The 22,011-nt window shown below is 35.2% G+C and overlaps 2 protein-coding genes across 2 annotated transcripts in view; both read left to right on the top strand.

Moving 5' to 3' along the window:
* The window catches only part of LOC134854549 (uncharacterized), a 127,348-nt gene that overhangs the window by 49,317 nt on the left and 56,020 nt on the right, over positions 1 to 22,011 (top strand). The gene's annotated exons all lie outside the window — the stretch shown is intronic.
* Positions 6,065 to 20,302, top strand: LOC134854550 (WD repeat-containing protein 53-like). The gene is made up of 7 exons (XM_063870855.1): positions 6,065 to 6,341; positions 13,308 to 13,425; positions 13,959 to 14,122; positions 16,482 to 16,697; positions 17,035 to 17,208; positions 19,374 to 19,554; positions 19,923 to 20,302. Exons 1-7 carry the CDS (start codon positions 6,260 to 6,262, stop codon positions 20,212 to 20,214), a joined length of 1,227 nt encoding a protein of 408 aa, XP_063726925.1. The 5' UTR covers positions 6,065 to 6,259; the 3' UTR covers positions 20,215 to 20,302.

Below are 22,011 nucleotides of genomic sequence, written 5' to 3'. Positions count from 1 at the left end.
GATCCATTCCGTTACGGTTGAACTATTTTCCGTTCTGAACGATTTGGTTGCTATGGCAGCCATTGGATGACGTGTCTAGTACTTCTTTCGTTCTCAACTTTCTAGAATGTTCTGGAATGTTTTCGTTCCGTTTGACTGAAATTTTTTCTCCTAGCTTACTGCTCTGTTAATTGATTCAATAGACATATCTATCTCAATAGACTTATCTACAATCTTTTCGTCTTTTTCAGATTGGGGCCAGCATTTCGAAACCTATAACGCTTAATTTTTTTTCGAGACTTTTTGTAAGTTTGCCCACTAGCTTTTCTTGCTAAGTCTTCCCCTTTAGACAAAATTAAAATATCATCCAGGAAACAGAATGGTTAAGTGTTCTGTCCATGCCTTTAGCCCACAAAATATAACCCATAAAAACGCCTCACATAACACCAAAAAACGCCTCACATAATCTAGTTGTAATTCTTAGCCCGGCTGCGTCAACATTAGTAAAAGTTTTGAGGCGTTTTTTAGTGTTAGTTATTTAGCGTTCTTACCATCCTTGTACATGTGGGGCCACTAGGTATCGTGGCACACCCTCCCTTACTTCTTGACCCGAGTGCCCACTGGGTCCTCTTCATGACTGCTGGAATTAGTTGCACTTAAACCGCAAGACAATTGTCAACTAAGAAGATGCAGTTGTCGACCACTGCCAACTGGTTCCAGTGTGGGTTAGAGTACGTTCCTTTGAGCTCAAACCCCTGTTTGTTTGTTTCCACCATTCTTTTGAGTCTGTCCATCCAGGGGTTGGTAAAAGTCAATTGGTAGACAAAAAGTCAAATACTTGTTAATTGACAAAAAGATTGTCAATTAATTGAATTGTTTGCTCAAGCTTTGTCAATTATCAATTAATTGCAATTAATTGGGTCTCATTCATAGATTTAGCAACGTTAGTTTCCGACCAAAAGTAATTGTTAACATTCAGGAACAGCTGCATTTCAAGGTTCATCGGCAAAATACTCTGTCGTAAGTCACCAAAAGCAAATCCCGCTTTGCTGAAAAATCTTTCTGCCATGTTGGAAGTTGGCCTCAAATATTGTACATCTTGATAAACACTGTTCGCTGATTTGTTTGTACACTTTTTCTTTTTAAGAAGGCTTGTTACTACGAAATCAATAATAGATTTACATTTCAAAGACAAAATCATATAAATTTCAAAGCTTGCAAACCTTCAATTAATTGGCGGATTTTGTCAATAGTCAAAATTGGAAAAACAAAGAAGTCAATTAATTGCATCCAATTAATTGGTCACCAATTGACTTTTACCAAGCCCTGTGTCCATCCACGCGACTTCAGATATAAGTTCAACAAGTAGCTTTTTGCCGAATAGCTCGATGGATTAGAAAGGCTTCCTTCACCGAGCTGCTCTGACAGTCGGAAACTATCCTTCCGTGACAAATGGCTAATGCGTGGTGGTTCTATGAAACTAATTTTTTGAGGGTCCTCGTTATTTTCTTTGGTAGTTGTCAGGTCTACTTTGATCACCTGTTTTGGGCCTTGTGTGGACGTCCTCAATTTGTCCAGAGTTTCCCTGTTTGATCTCTACTGGGTTATTACTGAGTGACTGATTGTCATGTATTCTTTGCTCCTCGTTGGTCAGGTCCCATTTGACTCTGTGTTGCGGTTGCCTCGTTCCGCTTTCTGAACTATTTATGTTCTTTCTTCTCCCCTAATTAATTTTCGTGTCTGTGGAGGGTTTCCGTTGCCTTTCCGTTGCTACCAGCTGATTTCTGAGTTGAATATGAGTGAAACTGTTTGTTTGCTTTGATGGGCTGTTGTTTTGCTGCGTTGACGGACGTGATAGTCGATCCATTCCGTTACGGTTGAACTATTTTCCGTTCTGAACGATTTGGTTGCTATGGCAGCCATTGGATGACGTGTCTAGTACTTCTTTCGTTCTCAACTTTCTAGAATGTTCTGGAATGTTTTCGTTCCGTTTGACTGAAATTTTTTCTCCTAGCTTACTGCTCTGTTAATTGATTCAATAGACATATCTATCTCAATAGACTTATCTACAATCTTTTCGTCTTTTTCAGATTGGGGCCAGCATTTCGAAACCTATAACGCTTAATTTTTTTTCGAGACTTTTTGTAAGTTTGCCCACTAGCTTTTCTTGCTAAGTCTTCCCCTTTAGACAAAATTAAAATATCATCCAGGAAACAGAATGGTTAAGTGTTCTGTCCATGTCCAGGCCACAAAATATAACCCATAAAAACTTGTTAGTATACTAAAAGTTCCCGTGGCGTTTCATTCTATGTTGCAATTATTTTGCCTTGCTGTGTCCTCAGTTACTTCAGCTGACTATACGCATATTTCAATCAAGGACAGTCATTTTTTGCGCTGAGAATCCGGCTGGCTGCGCCATGTGACACTCTGAGGGACTCTCTCATACGTAAAACATTTTAAACCAGAAATAATTCAATTATAGTCTGATTTTTTTACGCAGCTTTCTTATAGCTTAAAAATCGCAATCTGATCTTGCAGCTGCTTACATAAAGATCGGTCTATAGTGACCTTGACATCAATATGATCGGTCATTAATTTTTACTTTAGTATACAACTTAAGATGACTGCTAGCGCAGTACCACAGTGACTAGTGCGTTTTTTGTGAAGTTTTCTTTGATCAGTTAAACTTATTCTTTTCACCTCTTCCAACATAAATCTCTATTTATAAAACATCAAGGGGATGGATCTCTAGATCTACAGTTTTATTAAATAATTTCATAATGACCAATACGATGCAGTTTGACCCAAGCAGGCTCCTATGTTTTGTCTGTTTCATTTTCTGCAATCTTTTGCCGTTAAATCGATACAGATAATTTATCTGACATACTTGATTCAGGTATATATTTTTTTCTAATTTCAGTGTTGCTATTTCGACTGAATTTTCTAACATGCTGCAAGCGATACTATCATGCATTTATTTGTATTCCAATTGTTGCAGTTTACTTAAATGATAATTTCAGCTGTTTTAAATTAATAGTTTACTTTGTTGTTCTATTTTCACATCGTTTTAGGTTTCTTCGGAGATTGTTGATGTTTCAATGAGAAAACCAATTTCTTTGGCATTTTAGTTCATCTTCATATTGTAGTACCATGAATTTCACTGAATTGTGGTGTTATAGTTAGTTTGATTTGTAGAAAATAGCTAATAGATTATTTTGTTACATTTGTTTTGCGACGTGTTTTTTTTCATGAACTAGCAGAGTTTCAGCTGAAGAGGAGATTTAATAGGGGGAGGGATGGGGGGATTGATTTGTTCAAATACATTCCTTTTGTGATGTTATGTCATATTGCTGCATCAGTATGTCATATTTCTGTATCAGTGTTGATGCTGGTGGTCAAGGGAACATATAAGGGCACGTATAGAGGTAGCTGGTTCGAGAATGATGATAACTGGACAAGCGAGTTTTTGGTTAACTTCAACTTCAAGAGGACGTGAACTGAAAATAATTTTAATTTGTGCTCAATTGATATCAACTTTTAGCAAAATTGTAATACCTAGAGCAGAGTGAACATTCTTCTCGGTTAACTCATCTATCCTGTCTGGGTGAGGCTGTTAGATTTCAACTTTTGCTTCAAAATTATAAATGTAGTCGGAATGCCATTTTTTTGGCCTTCCGAACAAGGATTTTCATCATTTTTAAGGCCAACTTGTTTCAATACGAACATTTAAGCTTCAAAAAGAAGTTAAGGCGCGAGTAACCTATCCCAAACCCCACCCGCAAATATAGAAAACGAATTTTAACGACTTAACCAGTCTGGCATTGCGCATCACAATTTGCGTTTCAGAGCTTTTCTGATATTTGCCGAGTTGCAAAGTGTTGGTCCAAAGTTGTCTCCAGCATCAACGCAATGACTGTTATTTTTTTGTGATGAATTGCTTTGTATAAACTGATTTTATTTCAAGACTTTCGCATTCTCTGGGCTTTCATTGAACGTTTGAGACCGTGTTGACCGGCGTGTATTGATTTACTTTACTGCGATTCTTCTAAGTATTAGTGTCATGTGAGAACCGTCTGTCTAACTTGGTATTTACCCATGTATCTTACTTGTACTCCTTCCTTTTACCTTCATTGTTTTCAATGGTTCTTTGTCGCAATTATCCGTTTGTCCCAATTATCCATAGATATGATTACTAAATCGATGGCAAGAAGAGATATTTCGAAAACAAATCACGATAGGGCTCTTATATGATACCACAGTTGACCCTCTAAAAGCTTTCCCTGGGTTACCTGAAATTGGCCGAAAAAAAAACACCTTACTCCATAAATACCTCCCACATCGTGAAGTGGTGGTAGCATCAAGAAGAGCCAGGTGCTATGAAGGTAAAGCAGGTGTCGTCCTTGATAATCATTTTCGAAAAAGAATAGAGGAAAAATGAACACTGTCACATATTTTACAATAGGTGTCAGGTTTACTGGCAGGTTTTTGTTCAGTAAAAATGTCCCAGTGGGAATCAAACCCGGACCTCAAGGTATTGTTTTCTGTATGTAGATAATACAGAACTTGTAGGAAATCAAAGTATTCTTCCACAAAAAAAATTAATAGAGCAGTTAACTGAGCTAAAGAAAACAGAGCTGATTATTCTGAAACAAAAATCGAGCAAATCAAATTTTTGTTCATGATTAACCATTTGAGGGCTTTTCTCGCAATTGCGGAGTAAACGTTGGTATGAATTGGAATGATTTAGGTGTTCATTTTGTACCATCCCCTCTTGGAAATAACATATCATTGGAAAGGTTGAAGAATAAAGCAACCCCAATTTTTTCTCAGATGGTCATCGCCCGAATCCGTTAATTTTTAAGTCCGAGTATCCTAAACAAATCCTGCTTCTTGCCTTTATTGTTTTATGCATCATCAGTTTGGAATGATTCCGTCCAGAAACTGTTGTCGGAGATTGAAAATAGTTGAGAGACGATGTGCCAAGAAACGTCACTTCAGTGGTTGCAAAGTACTGTAGAAAACGAATCTGTTGCCAATAATAGCCTGTGCGCTTGTAAAAACAGCTTTTCTTTTTTGAGCAAAATACTAAATGAGTAATGTTCCATTGCATGGATTGATCGCAGGGAATAGTACTCCGCTGCACTAAAAAATCGATTATTTTCCAGGAATTTTTTCAGAGCTCGGAAAGCCAATTTGATTAAACAACAGCTATTTTTTTCGCTTTAGATTTGAACAATTGCCTGGTTAGAGCCCTTTAGAAGTACCCATCTGCTATTAAAGGAAACTAGTGTAATTTGAGGGTTTGAAAAAGGGTGCATTGCATGTATAATAAGTATCCTCATGCGTGGCTCAACTAAACTCCTAATTCTCAGGTGCTGTCAAAGTGAGGGTTTTTTATGATGTTTTATATTGTCTGTGTTGTGTTTCTAGCATTTGCCAACGTAGTATAATTGTCATGAAAATTGGCATGTGTCTGCATTACGCAATTACAAACACATTTTTTCTGGATATAGAACTTCGTAAAATCAATGATTACACTGGAAAACTCATATTTGTTCGCAAAAATGGACGTGGGGGCAAACAGTATAAGAACCAGTGCTTTTTGACCAGAATATAGTCAACACCCTCGCGAATTAAATACTCGAAAGATGACAACCAATCTGTTCTCCTCTAAGCAATATCCCACATTGATATTGAGCTGGTAATGAATTTTTTTATTAAAAACTAAATATAGAATTTTCATTGGGCAAACTCGGTTCAATAAGCTCGGTTAAAGTTAGACAAATTATTTGAAAAAGATTTTCTCATTTTTGCCTGACGTTATGAAATATAGACTTGCACTCTGAATGTTAAATTTAGTACTTACAGGACGTAAGTTTTAAGTTTTTTGTGGGAAGGGTTTCGTCAGAAAAATAAGTTAAAAACGTTACTTTTGGATATCAAAATCAGTACAATTATAGCGATGTGTTGGGCGATCTGAATGTCGTTTTTACTCCCTGCGAGATTACTTTTTCTGCTCTCTAATCCAAACAGAACTTGGCAGTTAGAAAAAAGCGAAGAAAGTAATTTTGAATTATTTTAGATCAGCATGAACACTCAACCGTTGATAATCGTTAAAATTTTGTGGCGAAGTTAATCCCCTCATATTGAAGATCAATGTGAAAATATGTGATCAGAATGATGCATCTGTATCTGACAATATTATCGAGTTTATAGATATTGATCTTATTGACGCTGTTGTTGCCTGTCCTTGCCGGTGCTGTCTAGGAATTCAGGTTTCATGACTTCCCAGGCGGGACAAGGAGTGATTTGGCCTTCATATCATCAATCCTCAATTCTATCACTCGACTGCAACACGGAAGGTAAGGTGGCTGCTGAACTACCGTTGGTTAAGGCGACATACATGGTCTAGTGGTTAGGACACCGAATATAACAGAGCTCCAAACTAGCGTAGCAATCAAAGACGACCAGTTAGTTGGTTGGTTTTTTACTGTCGCATGGTGTTTGAAGTTGCGGTTTCTATAAAAATTATGTTGATGAAAAAAAAATACGAGCGTTCTAGGTCAACCTTTTAGATCATAAGTAAGGCTTTTTAGACATCTTGAAACCCTACTTATTTGATGTACAGAATGTTCTTCTGAGAAAGACATTTTTTTTCTAATTCAGCTTGGACAAAAATCATACTCCTTGAAGTTAATGATTTTCACAGCTTAAAATTGTTAGACAAATTATATGTAGTAAATTAGGTAGTCTCTTGTTGAGACATAAACTATGGTTAAATTGTAATTTTATTGCGTTATAAATTTCTAATGGTCGCTTCATTACACTAGCGTCGCGTCAGCTTAGTGTTTTATTACGAACCTTCTTTTTTCTGACCTAACTCGCAAATAAAAGGGTTCATGGAAAAGGTTCACTTAATTGGAAATTTCACTGTAGCATTGGAAATTGCATAGCATCTGTTCTCTGCTTTTTTTGTGGCCAGTATTTAATTTTCTATTGACTAATAAGCTTCCGTGGCTGAGTGGTTCGTGTTGTGTGACTCTTAATCTCAAGATTGCAGGTTCGAATCTCAGACGTTGGCGAATTTTTGCTAATTCGAGGCTCAGTTATACTTTTTTTGGGCTTTTTAAGCTGCTTTTTGTCGTGTTCTCGCTTGTGTTTGTTAGGCAAAGCTTCGCCTCTGTGTGAAATATTTAAAAAATAATCGCCATGTTCTGCTGAATTAGAGCTTCTTTTTGCCGTTTCGCGTGTGTTTGCAAAGGTTATTTCAGCTTCTGCTAAAGAGATTCTCAATACGATATTATGAGAAAAAAAGAACAATCATTCCAATAAAAACACCGCACATTCACCTGTCTGCATGCCTAAGTCCTTAGTTTTTCTGCCAAAGTCGGCTTTCTACAGCCTTCGAAAAATTGCGTGGGAGGAATTTTCGACCCAATTTCTTTTTGAATGTTCTTTCTTTTGATAAATACCCACCCAAATCTGAGGTTTTGGGTTCAATCAAAAGCACGGGTGGTTGGAAGCTCCCATGCATAGGCGGCTGCACCCAACGAAAAATTTTCTAAAAGTTATGGCGCTCAGAAATATAAATTTGATTTTTGGCTGTTTTTTGAAATTTTGACTTGTCTCGAAAAATACTTTGGTAAATCCGAGATGTTGGGTTCAATCGAAAAAAAGTAGTTTGGAAAACTCCCGTGCAAAATTTCTGGAAGTTTTTCTTTTTTTGACCGTTTTTCGAAATGTTTTGAGTTTTTTTAAAACTACCATGCCAAACTTTAGATTTTGGTTTCAATAAAAAATAAGTTGTGTAAAGTTCGCTTGCATAAGCAAACACCCCTTAAGGTTTCACCTTCAGAAAGAGCGAGTACCCCTTCAGAAAAAAAATAATTTCTCTCGCAAAAGAATTTTGACCGTTTTTCGAAAGTTTTTGACTTTTCTCGATAACTACCCTGCCAATTCTCAGATTAATGATTCATTCGTACGACCTTATTCAGCGATTGTGAAAATAATCATTTAAGGACATTAACAGTTAAGTTGGTTTTAGAACTTTAATCAAGCAATACAAGGACGACATCTGCATTTTGAAGACCGGGTGCAATCTTTTTCAATTTGATTGAAACTTTTCGCATATAAAAAAGCGTTGGAAACCAGGCGGGGTAACCGTGCAGAACTATTGATATGACCCACGTTGTAAATAAATTGAATTTCATTGAACCCAATGTATTTGGATTCCAATATCAGCTGCAGAGATTTGCTTTTCAATTTCAGCGTTACCAAGAAATAAGTTCAGATCGTGTGAGCTATTGCTATTAAAATAAATCTATTTGATGGAACTGAAAGAAACCTGACTGTAAAAGGACCACAACTTCAGAGCATCTAAATCATCTTGCTGTTGGGGGGATTGACCTTTAGCTACTAGTTTTGTACTGTCTGCATAACAGTAACAGCTCGATAAGGAGGGTAGGTCAAGCAGTTCATCGATGAAAATTAAGAATAATAACGATTCAATACGTTTCCTTGGGGTACACCACTAACCACTAGTAAAAAACTACAAAAGTTCCATCGATTTTTCTTTGTTGGTAGCGATTTACTAAATATGGTAAATGTCAATAAAATCCTTGTCAAACTCTAATTTTAATAGTTTATCAATAAGAGTGGAATGCTCTACCGATTCAAAGGCTTTGCTAAAATTGAGATTCACTCCTTGGTCTCTTCGCCGCGATCTACAATTTGTTTTTTTTCGAGAAAAAATAATAACTGAGTGACGGTCGATTGACCTTTGTGGAAGCCATGTTGACGTGAGTTGACCCTGTGTTAATCTTTGAAAAAATAAAGTTAAAGAATTTTTTTTTTTCAAGAAGGAGAGTTAGTCTTGGCACAAAAAAAAATGGGACAGTAGTTTTTAATCAGAGATTTAACTTCAAAATGCAATTGAAGGTTATGAATGATTCACAGACTTTTTTGGAACTTAGCGATAACGTACTCAAGTGTTAGTTAATATCAGCTGAAGTAAAACATCATTTAATATGACTGTCGGATTATGTAACAATCTATGAGCCCGATTATGGTATTTTTCATCGTAGACCGAGCTGCAGGGTTCATTGAAGAGCTCCGCTGTCATTGACTGTTACAGCTTTGACTGAGTTTAGAAATATCACTGAAGGAAGAGACTTTCTAGCATTTAAAGATATAAGTAACGAAAAAGCTTCATTCGTTGTGAATTTGCGAGAACGGGAAAGAAGAACTGCTCGATCAAGTTCAATAAGACGCATCGTTTCAATTTCTAGTCTATCGATTCGATTTAAGTTTGTGGCGCGACTTCGAGCACTATCAAGCATATTTAAACGATGAACAGTCAACGAGGAATTGTTAAACGGATAATTTATTCGTTTCCTTTTTTCTGAGTCGCATTGCAAAAATTTAAGTAAAATGAGGTTTATTCAGTTAAAAGTCTAAAACATTTTGCTCGTCAGAAAGACGACTGATGTCAAACAGCAAATTGAAATCATGATGAAATCTCCCATGAGTAGCATTTGTAGTCAAGAAGTTATCCCAATCATTGTGTCTCCCTTGATTCTGTATTTTTTCCTGGGTTTTCAGTTTCATTTTTTCGCTTTATAAATCGTAATAAAAGTTGTTAAGCTTGTTCGGTTGGTGTGAGACCAAGGATTAAATACACTCCATAGTTTGCAGAATTACGGAGGTTTAGTGCTTTTTGCATCAGTTTTTTTTTCGTACTAACTCTTTTGTCTTAGTTTTCAAAAGTAGAAGTTGACCCTCTGAGTCTTCGTGAACGTTTACAACTATTTTCAGTTCATTTTCGTCGCTTTTAACTATGATTTGAGGCTCATTTAAAAAAATTTTCACAATAATCTGGTTATTTTTAGCACAGCGAGGTCGAGTTCCTTTCAAAATCACGTTGCGTTTTTTTGGTTTGCTGCGACTTTTGTTCATTTGTTACTTCCCTCGCTTAAGTACTTGCTTCTTTTTCTTTTCTTTTTGTGTCATTTAGTGCGTTGACAAGGCTTTCGTGAAATAAAAATCACTTGGTAAGAAAACTTTAGTTTTCACAGAACAATTCTCAGTAAAGCATGGTAGAAAATTTTCAGCGATTTGATTTTCTGTGTTGGTTATTACGAGTTTTTGGTTGTGCTGGCATATTCAGATTACTGACATCAATTGTTAAAATTGTTTGATAAAAAGAGAAAACTAAAGACTTGAGGATCTCACCACCACTAGCAATGAACCCGAGATTACAAGATATCCCAAAGCTTCGAAAACTAAAAACACAAAAGTGAATCAATAGGATTTAAATCAATTACGATAAAGTGTAAAAACAATTAAATGAAACAGCGATTTTCACGTAATTGAATAAATGAAGTTGTACAGACTGTGGTGTTCACCATTAATCGGATCCTCAAAATTCTTTTGTTAAGGGCTATCCAAATAAGTTATCCGATTGGCCGTACAGTCACTTCTGGAATCGACTTTTAAACAGCAGCTACTGCTGTTTAATAAGTTTATCACAAAATAAACAAGTTTAATAAACAAAAAATATGCTGTAGCAATTATGCTATCAAAAACAATAACAAAACTCTTAAGTCAAGTTTTCAAATCTGAACATTGAAAGCAGCGTGCCAAGTAACTTGCTTTAACATGATAGTCTCTGCGATTTGATGAGAATAAGGACAAAAAGTTGACTAAGTATAAAAGCGATTTTTCTTTTTTACGATCTTTTTTAAGCTACAAGGTTTCAGAGCGCATATTTTCATTGCCTATTCTGAAAAAAAAATTTGGAATTTTTTTAATGATCTTTTTTAAGCTACATGGTTTCAGAACGCATATTTTCATGGCTTATTCGGAAAGTGTTTAACTACAACATCACATTATCTCGGTAACTAGAACGTTTCAGAATCGCATGATTTGAGGGAAGAGTCGCAAGTGTTTTTTTTTTGATATGGTAGCATTCAAAAAACAGAACCTTCAAAGTTTTAAAATTATAATCTATTATATATTCAAATGCGGTCTTCACTATCTTGCCATGTTTTAGCTTTTTCAACGTATTATTTTTGGATGTTTAACAAAAGATTTTTTTTACGTTTAAGCTATATCGTATATTGCAATGGTTAAGGTATTTTTCAATTTTCCCAGGTTTTGCTATTCTGGCCTCCATATATGATAAACTAAATCCTTATGAGATAGGCAATTTTCGAGATTTTTCAAAAACTTCTAGGCAATTTAATATAGAAAAATTTCTCAATTTTTGAAAATCTCACCCTGTAGTTGAGTGCTGTCAGGCTACTCTCAGGGGTTGCGAATTTTGCCTCCAATTCTCACTTCCCAAATCCTTGTAGTTTTCGAGATCTGACGTTTTTTATGATTTTTTCAAAAAATTTTCAAAAACTTAGATTTTAAAAATTTCAAAAATGTTGAAGATCTCAATCCTGTTGTTGGATATTGTGAGCGTACTCTCAAGGATGAAATCTTGTCTCTGATTATGGCTGCTCAAGTCCTTGTAGTTTTCGAGATTTGACGTTTTTTTTGGATTTTTTCAAAATTTTTCAGAAAACTTAGATATAAAAATTTCAAAATTTTAGAACTTGAACTTACCATCTCTGTAGTGAGACTCTGTTAGGGTACTCTCAGGAGTTGCGAATTTCGCCGCCAAATATGACTGCTCAAATTCTTCTAGTTTTCGAGATATGACGTTTTTTGATTTTCTCCGAAATTTTCAAAAAAACTTAAATGTCAAAAAATTCCAAAAGTTAGAAGATCTCAATCCTGTTATTCGAATCTGTGATGGTACTCTCAGGGTGTTGGGAATCTTGCCTCTGAAAATGGCTGTTCTTCTAGTTTTCGAGATACGACGTTTTATAGGTTTTTTCAAAATTTTTCAGAAAACTCAAATTACAAGATATTTCGTTAAAGTGAAAGTTCCAACCCTGTAGTTGCGTACTTTCAAAGATTGCGAATATTGCCATCAAAAACGACTGCTCAAATTTTTGTAGTTTCTGAGATGTGAATACTTTTTTTTTTTAGAAAAGTTAAGGTGAAATTTCTCATAATTTGAATTTCCCAACATTGTAGTTGGGTACTGTAAGAGTACTCTGAGGAGTTGCAAATCTTGCGTCCAAATGCAACTGCTCAATTGCTTTCAGTTTCACAGATGTGACGTTTCTTAGTTCATTTTAAATTTTTCAAAGAACTTATATAAAAGTTCACTAAATTTTGTGGTTCTTCAAAATTTGTATATAAAACTTGAATAAAAAACTTTGCAAAATTTGTAATTACGAACCCTGTAATTGGGTGCTGTCAGAGTACAGTCAAAGAATATTTTTTTGAGTTTTTGAAAATTCGAAGCACCGGAGGTGCGTTACACGCTAGTAATACTTTATTTACTATCAAGATATACAGAAATACAAAAATTAATCTATTTCATTCATTAGTGAAACGAAAGTATTTTGGCCACCTCAAGAAGAAAATATAGTATGCACTAAATCGAGGTTTTCAAGAGTTTGTGTTCTTTGTTTGAACTTTAAGTGTTTGAAAAATTGCATTATCTCGGAAACTAGTACTGTTCAGCGTCGAATGATTTGAGAGAAGAATCGCAAAGCTTTTTGTTTGTATGGTCGCATTCAAAAAACACACCGTTCAAAGTTTTTAAGTTATAGAAATACTTTATATACTTATCAAGATATACGTAAATACAAAAAGTGATCTGTTTTGGTCATTATTGAAATCAAAGCATTTTGACCACCTCAAGAGGAAAATATAGCACGCACTAAATCAAGGTTTTTAAGAGTAAAAGTGTCTTTGTTTGATGCGCGAAGCATCTGATTGCATCCTTGCTCATTTTCAATTTTTTTCAGGCAAGTTACGGTTTGCCTCATTAGATTTTCAACATGTATCTTCTATATGTTATTAGATTTCCCTTTAATTTACCTTTCCATGAAGTATTTATTATTATTAACCCATGCTGATATTCTCGTTAATTAGCCCTTGGCTTTTGCAAGAAAAATAAAATTGTTGAAATCATGAACGAACAGCTTATTCACTGCCACTTATTTGTTTGAAGAGAAAAAGTTCTTAGTGCTTTTGAATGTTAGTTTGTAATAAATCAGTCGGACTATTTTCTTTGCATCATTAAATCGGAATTAAGTTTGAGTAGCTAGTGCACAAGCAACCATATTGAATGATAGGTTGAGTATTACTGAAATAATATTTGATAAGGGCACTAGGTAATTATTTAAACCAGCCTAGGTGATTAACTAATTTTAATCTAAGCCAAATAGTTCTTGAACCTGATTGGCCCTGCTGATTTTGTGAAGGTGTGTTGGTTTCGGGTGCAGAGTCCTGTGATGTCTGTATCTGGGATGCGAAGAACCGCTCTCTCGTGCACCAATTGTCAGGGTTTCCAGACGAAGTAACTGCAGTGTCTTTCTATGTGTTAGTAGTTAACTGAGTTTCATAAAAAACAACGATTATAATTTGCGTTCAATTATTAACAACTGATTGAAAAATTCAATATCCTAATAGGAGTGGCGTGTGCAAGAGGGTTTTGACGGCGGGGGATCATCCTTAGGATTAGCAAGGGTGTTGCAATCGGGTTCTAGTTTTTGTTCCACGTTGAAAACTTTGTTAAAAAAATCACCAGTTTAGTTATATACCTTAAGAAGTTAAAAACTACTCATTTTACTAATATTGCTCATTTGGCGTAGAATTAAAGCACATAACTTGGGCTGACAAGTTTCAGTGATTTGATTCGGACTAGGAGCTGTGTTTTGCAAACTTAAAGTTTTTTGAAAAATGTAGTTGTTGGACTATCGTTTAATCTATTATTTTTCCTAGCATGGGCTTTTTCTACTAATTATAGTAATTTTTTATAATTGAAAGTCGTTTTAGTATTTTTTCTGTTATTCGGATAAAAACTATGGTCTGAAAGATTGATACATGTTTACTGTTTCTGTTTACTGATTCAGGGCTGAGCCTCATTACTTCTGGGTGTCGAGTGACTGTATGCTTCTGAAGTTCGACCTGAGGAACTATGAGCAGCCAGTGTACGAGACATGCTACTCAGATGATGATGTCAACATGATCCTGATGAACGAAAAGGACCAACTGTTGGCTACGTGCGATGACTCAGGTAACAAGAAAATGTCTTCCAGTACCTATTCAATTTTTACACAAGCGAAGCTCGTGAAATATCACACTTTCGTTTTTCAGTGTAACCTGCTCGTTTCATTGCACAGTTTTGAGCAAAATTGTTTCGATGTTATTATTTCTTAGCATCTGTTAAATCTGCCTTATTCAATAACATTCAATGCGGGTCGGTGTATCTATCCACAGGTCAAGAACAAAATGTCTTGAAAGATTGTTTCGAGTAAACATTGAGTTTGATGGGTTCTTTTTCATTCAATAAAATGTGTTTTGTTTTTATACCAGCAGCACGTTATTGCACTCACATACTTCTTTTTTGGGATCAGGATGAAATGATTTTTTTGTGGCAAAAGTAGAAAGGATAATGACAAGAAGACGAAGAGACTATGAATCATGTCTAGGGTTTTTGTTTACTGAGAGATTTTTTTTTGTATACTGTGGCTTTATTTTTATATACAGTGTATTAGTTTTTGTCCAACAATGTTTTCGCTTGCGATTAGCAAGCGTTATCAAGTCGGAATATAGGCTTTTTTGGGTTAACAATTTTAACGAGATCACTTGAATCACTTGGTATGTTGGTTCATAATGAATTCAAATTTCCAAGCGTCTCCTTTACACTTATTCTTGAGGTAACGAATACGCTTGGGACGGCGAAGGTCCTGGGTTTGAATCTGACCAGGACCTTTTTTGAAAACGTTTCAATTTTTTGTATTCTGTCCGCCGGATCTCAGAAGACGTTAAAAATCTCAATAGAATCTATAGCTCAAACTTTTTCATGACAACAACTTTCTTCACTCAAAAATTGTTTTTGAAATTTCCTTAAACGCCGTCGAATGCGTTTCTGGGACGTGTTTTCCGCAAATAGAGCTTCATCCCAGGCAACATTTTGAAAAAATTTTAGTTGTGGTTTCTTTGAAAATTTTTCCGTTTTATTTGGACTTAGTTGATTCTTTTCCTTTCCTGTCTGTTAGCATTTAGTGCTATTTTTGTGGTATCGCAGGTAATGCGAAGCCTCAATGTCTAATTGTGGTTTCGAAATATAACCCGTGAGTAATTATTTTGCAATTTGATCACCTGCAAGTATACCATATCTTACCTTGCCCAAATTATGCATGATCAGTTTTTGAATTCAAAGTCATGATAGCCTTTTTTGACGTTGAAGTTGAGAAATCAAACCAATAGATGGAATCTGTCACGACTCAATTCAAAATCGAAATCGTTTTTTTGGTGAGGTTCAAGCTAAAAAAAACCGTAATAGCCCTTAATTCAATTCGAATTTCGAAGTCTTGATAACCTTTGTTGAGTTTAACTTCAAAAAGCCAAAGAAAAATTCGCATCAGCTTTTTTTGAGACTGAAAATTTTCAAAAAGAAGAAAGCAGTCTGAATTTATTCAAAATTTTCATCCATGATAGCTTTCGTTCAAGTTAAAAGCCCAAGAAAAAAATAAATCTATCAGATCAGTGATTCAAATCAAAGTTATGATAGCCTTTGCTGAAGTTTGGTGGGAGTTCATCATTTTCCTGTGACGAGGTCTGCGTGTAGATCTACCAGTTTTTAGGTGGATCGTCAGATTTTTTATTCAATCTTTTTGTGCGGTTGCATTGAGCTTCAGCAGAGGTCTCTTGACTCCTGTTGTAGACACTTTAAGCCGTTTTGTTTAGTAAGTCTTATTTTGGATATTTCCTGGTTCACGATACAATTTTAGGTTTCTCGGCTTCGCTTATATCTGGGTTATTAATGAGGGAATCAACAGTATCCGAAAAATCATTTTGAGCCTTGTTTTTGAGTCATAATCATTCTGCAATGCAACAAAATGTTTTCTAAATTTATCTTGCAGAATGTTGATTTAAGTACAGAATACATGCCGTCAGTTCTTAAGCATCTTATCTTGAGAGAAATCATTTTTATAACATATCTCATGGCAGAAACAGAAACATGGCTCATGGCATTTGCATTTTTGTCCTTTTGTCTCTCTCGTTGATTCTTTTGACGTTTTTAGCGTTGACGCTTTGGAACTTTAACTCTTCTGACGTTTTAAAATAAATCAGTTTGAATCACTTTTTTGCGTATCAAAGTTGAAGTTAGCGAAATGACTCAATTTATTAACATGAACTTGAGTTTTAAAAGTCTTTACATGTAAAGATCTCGCTAGGCAAACTAATTTATGATTAAAAAGTTAAAGTTCTTAACATGAGGTTTGATATTTGTTTTTGGTGAGTTTTCATTTTGCGAATTTGTTTAAGAATTTTTAATATTGATGAAAGATTGTTCAATGAGCTTCAAGAATTTTTTTGCTTATTTTCTCACAAGGTTTCACATGAAAAACCAGAAAGTTTTGTTTAAGGTGCTGTTACTGTGATTGATGATAGCAAACCGACCAAAAATGTCATCCATACGTTCTCAGACCATGACAGCTGCGTGAGTAGCATCCAGTTCCACCCCTCCGCACCCGAACTGTTCTCGGCGGGCACGGACGCTCAATTGAGAAGTTGGAACCTCGTAGACGGCTCCTCTTCGTCTACTTTGTACTTGAACGCATGCTTCCATGACGACTCTCAGGGTGACCGATATGAATGAAATTAAAATAAATTGGGTTTTAGGTCAAGCAGATGTATCTAATAAATAAAATAAATTAGCTCATATTTTTTTTGACGCAGGCTTCCCACTCATAGTCAGTGTTCATTGTCACCAACGGCGCTTTTAAAAATTTTGACGTGTCGCTTGACCAAAAAAGAATGTCCTAAAATGGATGGGGATTTTGGAGTAAAATTTTTTCAGTAACTAGGAATTGTTTCAGTTAATACTGCAAATTGGTTAATGTATAATTTAGCTTGGCTGGTATAGTTAAACAGACTCATTTTTCCTATAAACACATAGCTCACCGATAAATGTTTTAGCCGGCTCCGAATCGGCAGCCGAAGGATCATCTGCCGAATTGTTTTCTGGTAATATTCTGACTCCGCCTATGGCACATTCAATTTCACTCAACTCTTCTGCAAATGTGTTGGCTTGTGGCGTCGAAAATTCAGCCTTGCTTTTGTTCGATGTCCTGAAAATTTCAGATGGGACAAGTATGATATATGGGTCCAAGAAATGCTAAAATTGCGCTATAGGTGACAGACACTGTATCATAAATTTTGAAACGTTTTTATTAGAGGTTTTCCACTAATAAAATGCTGAATTTACCCGACTTATATTAGCACGATAAGATTTAGGTAACAAGCCCTTGGGAAGATTAGATAGCGAGATCAGCTGGTATGCTCTAAGTCTACCCTTGAAACTTTACAGAGTCATGATTTTAAACTAATTTAAAAAAGTTTGAAAATATTTTATTAAGAATTTTGGCCATGCGAGAGAAAAGAAAAAATGACGACCACGAGGATCGAAACTCGTCTATCCGGAAATGAGTTGCGCTTGTTACCGCTAGATCAACAAGTCTACATCCTACATGAAACGACCAAATCAAATTTATTGAAACCTGTGAGAATCGAAACCATGCGTCCGGGTTCGCAGTCTAGGATGTTACCGCCAGGCTATGATCAGCTAAGAATAAATGAAGATTACTAGTTAGTTTTTATCTGGAAGATTATAATCCCGAAAACTGTGCACAACTTGGAAAAAATCGTTTTCTGATAATTCTCAAGGATTACAGAGTTGCAAATCATGAATTCAGGTTATTGAAGAAATTGGAAGCGCTCTACCGGATGGGTAACTTGTCCAGTTTAATACAATAGGGTGGTATCTTCAATAATTTTTAGTAGCTCGTCTGGTAACGGACGTTGGATTTTCAAAAAAACTAAGAGCCCATTCAAATCAGTCTCCGAATTTAATTTATTAACTGATCTGAGATCAAACCTGAGTAGTTGGTAGATATGCAATTCGAAAACTGTTTAATTTTTGTTCCATATGAAATTTATCCAAGCTCCACGTTCATGAAGTAACTGACTGAATGTTGGAATTTTCTTATAATTTTTTTTTTGATTGAAGTGTAACTACAGCAACTTTAATTGCTAACTCCATATTAGATAGCAAATCAGCTGATTATTTGTTTATTCTTTTCAAGATTTGATTAGCAATTAACCAATTTTTAAAACCTAATAGATCTGTACAGCTAATGCATACACTTATGTCACTATCAGTTCATTTACTTTTTTCCAACCTAAGTTGCGCATTTTAAAGCAAAGTTTTTGTATGATCCTCATAGAATTTTTTTTTGCTAAGGATGTTATTCGTATCATTTTGATAATGGAAACTCTCTGAGCCGAAATAATGAATAAATAACCTAGTCTTTTTTGTTAAGCTTCAGTGGTTTAAAGGTTAAAGAGTTTGCTGGATTAATTTGATTAAGATTAATTTCCTAAGAATTATAAATACACATTTATTGATTAAGATTAATTTCTTAATAATTATAAATACACATTTAAAAAAGATTACATAATTCATAGCTCTGAGAGAACAGCCTATGAATCCACTTGGGTTTCAGATGACTGTTATGTAACCCGAACATGGTCCAAAGACATTTACAATAACAAAAATTTAGTAAAAACTACAAAAAATAGAAAAGAAACAGAAACTCATTTCAAATTCATCAGGATTACTATTCCAAGAGCAACTATATCTGACAATAAAGATTAGCCACACCTGACCTTGACAGGACTTACAGTCCTCCAGAATATTCCTATGGTTGATTGTATTATACTTTCATCAATTAAGCTCGAAAAATCAACAGAATAAGCAATTTTGCCCCATAACCTTGCTTGTAGTAGGCCCCTGCAACCGTTTTTTTATATTATTGAACTTGTTCACTTAGAGGTTGCTGCTTCTTATAACTGTGTCATGTACTTAGTCTCCATAACAACGTAGGGAAATGGATAGAGTCTTTTTGACAGAGGACACTTAATTGAGACCATGCGGCAGTAACCAGCGAACAAGTCCAAGAACAAGTCTTTCGTTTGCGAGAAGCCAAGTTGCGAATTCAGCTTACGTCTTTCATTAGACTAAATTTTACTGGTGATTGTATCAACCTAATATGAACTCAGATAGTTTATAATTACCAAATATAAAAAGATCCCTGATATCATGAACCAGTTTCAAAAGCTGGATTTCCTTAAAAAGTTGGATATCTATTGGTACTAAATTATTTTTTACAGCAAAATAAACAGCCTGGATTCCTGATACTTTGTTCTAATTCTGAGCGGTTATGTTTGTAACTATATATCATACTTGTACTGGACAGGCTCATCAACTGCAGCCAGCTCTAAGTCCAAATTGAGGCTGTCAAGTTTGTTGACTGGCCATACTGCAGCAGTCTCGCAAGTGACCTTTGCCAATAACTGGACAGAAGCGGGTGTTTATGGCGGCGATTTACTAGTCAGCGGTGGCTCTGATAAACGGATTATCTCGTGGCGGGCTGAGATGTAAGTTGAGCTCTTCTGCCCCGCCCCTCCCCCATAGATGCACAAATGTAAATGATGTAACAAAATGCTTTTACAAATTACGGCATAGAGACATAATATGATCCGAACATTTTTTATCTAAAAGGTTGCAGAGCATGGGGAAGCTTCTCACTTGAGCGAGTGTAGCCGAAATAAATAATTTTTTAACGGTTACGGAAATCATGCATGTTTTAACACAAATAACTTTATTTTGGATGATTTAAGTAGTCAGCGCTTTTTGGGCTCATTTAGTTTTCACTGGCTTTCCCACTGCCCTTTTTTGAATATTAAAAATGGGATAAAAATGTCTGACATAACAAATTTCTTGATTAAGTACTGTTTTGATTAAGAAATGAAGAGTTTGAAGATGCTTTGGAAGACATATCTGAACAAGGTGCTGGTGATGGACTTGACCTTGAACAGCCAATGGAAGATGCTGAAAGTGAAACAACTGAACTTAATTCACCTGTAATTACGTCATCAGCATTGAACAAGATATGTTTCCAACAAGCGACGTGTAAGACCCATCATAATAAAATCAATTGGCTATGCCCGTCTGTTGTGGACGGTGAGCCTCAACTGTTTGTGGCTGATCTATCGACAGTTGTGACATCTTATTCTCATCACGCTTTGTTTTCTTGATCATTTAACTGGATTGGTTTATTTCCATTTATACCATACAGTCTGGAACGATGTTTATTTGTTTACAAATTTATTCTTGTAATTCTGATGATTTTTAAAGAGATTTTGAGGTTTGATTATTACCGGTAGATTAAATTAGATCCTTTTAATCATCTGTTTTCGAAAGTGGCATTTTTTCTCAAATGCTTACACTGGTGAAGCTGGTGTAATAATACGCGGTCGCTTTTTTCAATTAAAATCGAACATTATTGTAATTTTCATTTCCGGGCACATTTTCCTAGCCAAGATGCGAGGTGTCGTGGTAAAGGTCCGACTTCAGAGGGATCGAAGCTTTTCTTTGCCTTCAAACCAGCAGTGAATTTCCTTGTTATTGTTCCGACCATTTGAAAAAAGTGGAGCAACTTTGTATTCGGGTGTGTTTTTGTTTTTTGTTCCGACCATTTGAAAAAGGACAGAAAATTTGTATTCAAGTGTTTTTGGTTTTTTTTATTTCCACGCAAAATCAGCTACCACAAATAATCATCGGAGAGAGTTGAGTGATTTATCATATTGAAGCCCTTAAAGTCGTCATTCAAACGACATTGAAAAAGGCCAAGAAAAAGCCTGTCGAGAAAAACCGGTTTGAAATTTTTGGTTTTTCGTCTCAAAACTCGAGCGAATAAAGCGATCGAGCAGGCTTACATTAGCTTATTTTAATGGCTTAGAAGCAAGCTTATAATAGCTTAATTTAAAACGTAACAGTTTAGTTTTACTCGAGTAATGTCTGTTTTTTGGGTAGTTTCGCTCTTATTTGGAACCACAAATTCAGACTTCGAATTTTTTTTTTGATTCAGAGTATTGAAGGTAGCGGGTACTCTTATTTAGGTCGTGGTGAGTTTTTTTCAGGAGAAAGTTTTGAAATTTGTTCACGCTACATTTTGTTTTCTCGCGTTTTGACTTGTGATTTTTTTTTTAAGTTGAGTACATTTCTATTTTTAAAAGGAAGGCAAACTCCACTATCTAACAGCAAGAGTGTAAAGGGCACGAAAAACTTGATCGAATTCTAATTTCGAAAATGGAAATTAATTATCAGGTTTCCCAGCGAAATAAAAGTTCTACCTATTGATCCAGCTTTCTCAATTTAGGTTAGTTTGAACAAAAAAGTGTCCACCATAAATTGTTCTACAATTTCAAAGAGCTTTAAGGCCATCTATTTCTTTCTTCGAATTTAAAGTTAAAGGTTTTTGAAAAAACAAGTCAGTTTTTTTAGTTTCCTTGCCTCCATTACTCTTTTCCAACTGTCAGTTGGCTATGTTTTTTTTTTTCGTTTTTATATAGTAATCTATTATATACTTAAATGCGGGCTTCACTATCAAGCCATGTTTAAGTTTTTTCAACTTAATATTTTTGCATATTCATCGAAAGAATTTTTTCACGTTTAAGCTATATCGTACATTGCAATGGTTAAGATGTTTTTTTTTTGATTTTCCAGTTTGATGTCAAGGATTGTTTCATCAATTTTGAAATAAGCAAACTTGAATTTGAAAAATTTCACAAAACTTGTTATTCTCAACCCTGAAGTTGGGTACTGTCTGTCAGGGTACTCTAAGGGATTGCGAATCTTGCCTCCAAATCTCGCCTCTCAAATTCTTGTAGTTTTTGAGATATGACGGTTTATATATATATATATATATATATATATATATATATATATATATATACTTTTTTAAAATTTCAAAACTTAGATTTAAAAATTTTGAAAATCTCGATCGTTTAGTTGGAAACTTTTGAGGGTACACTCAGAAGTTGCAAATCTTG

Source organism: Symsagittifera roscoffensis, chromosome 9 (genome assembly GCF_963678635.1).
Source record: "Symsagittifera roscoffensis chromosome 9, txSymRosc1.1, whole genome shotgun sequence".
Lineage (NCBI taxonomy): Eukaryota > Metazoa > Xenacoelomorpha > Acoela > Convolutidae > Symsagittifera > Symsagittifera roscoffensis.
Note: the sequence above shows the minus strand (reverse complement) of the source record. Positions and strands in the feature narration are given on the sequence as shown.

Excerpts from the sequence above, each read along its gene's own strand:
- LOC134854550 (XM_063870855.1), top strand. The coding sequence starts at position 6,260 with ATGACTTCCCAGGCGGGACAAGGAGTGATTTGGCCTTCATATCATCAA. Across the intron at positions 13,426-13,958 it reads ACTGCAGTGTCTTTCTATGT|GGCTGAGCCTCATTACTTCT; the intron begins GTTAGTAGTTAA and ends TTACTGATTCAG. Across the intron at positions 19,555-19,922 it reads ATCTCGTGGCGGGCTGAGAT|AAATGAAGAGTTTGAAGATG; the intron begins GTAAGTTGAGCT and ends GTTTTGATTAAG.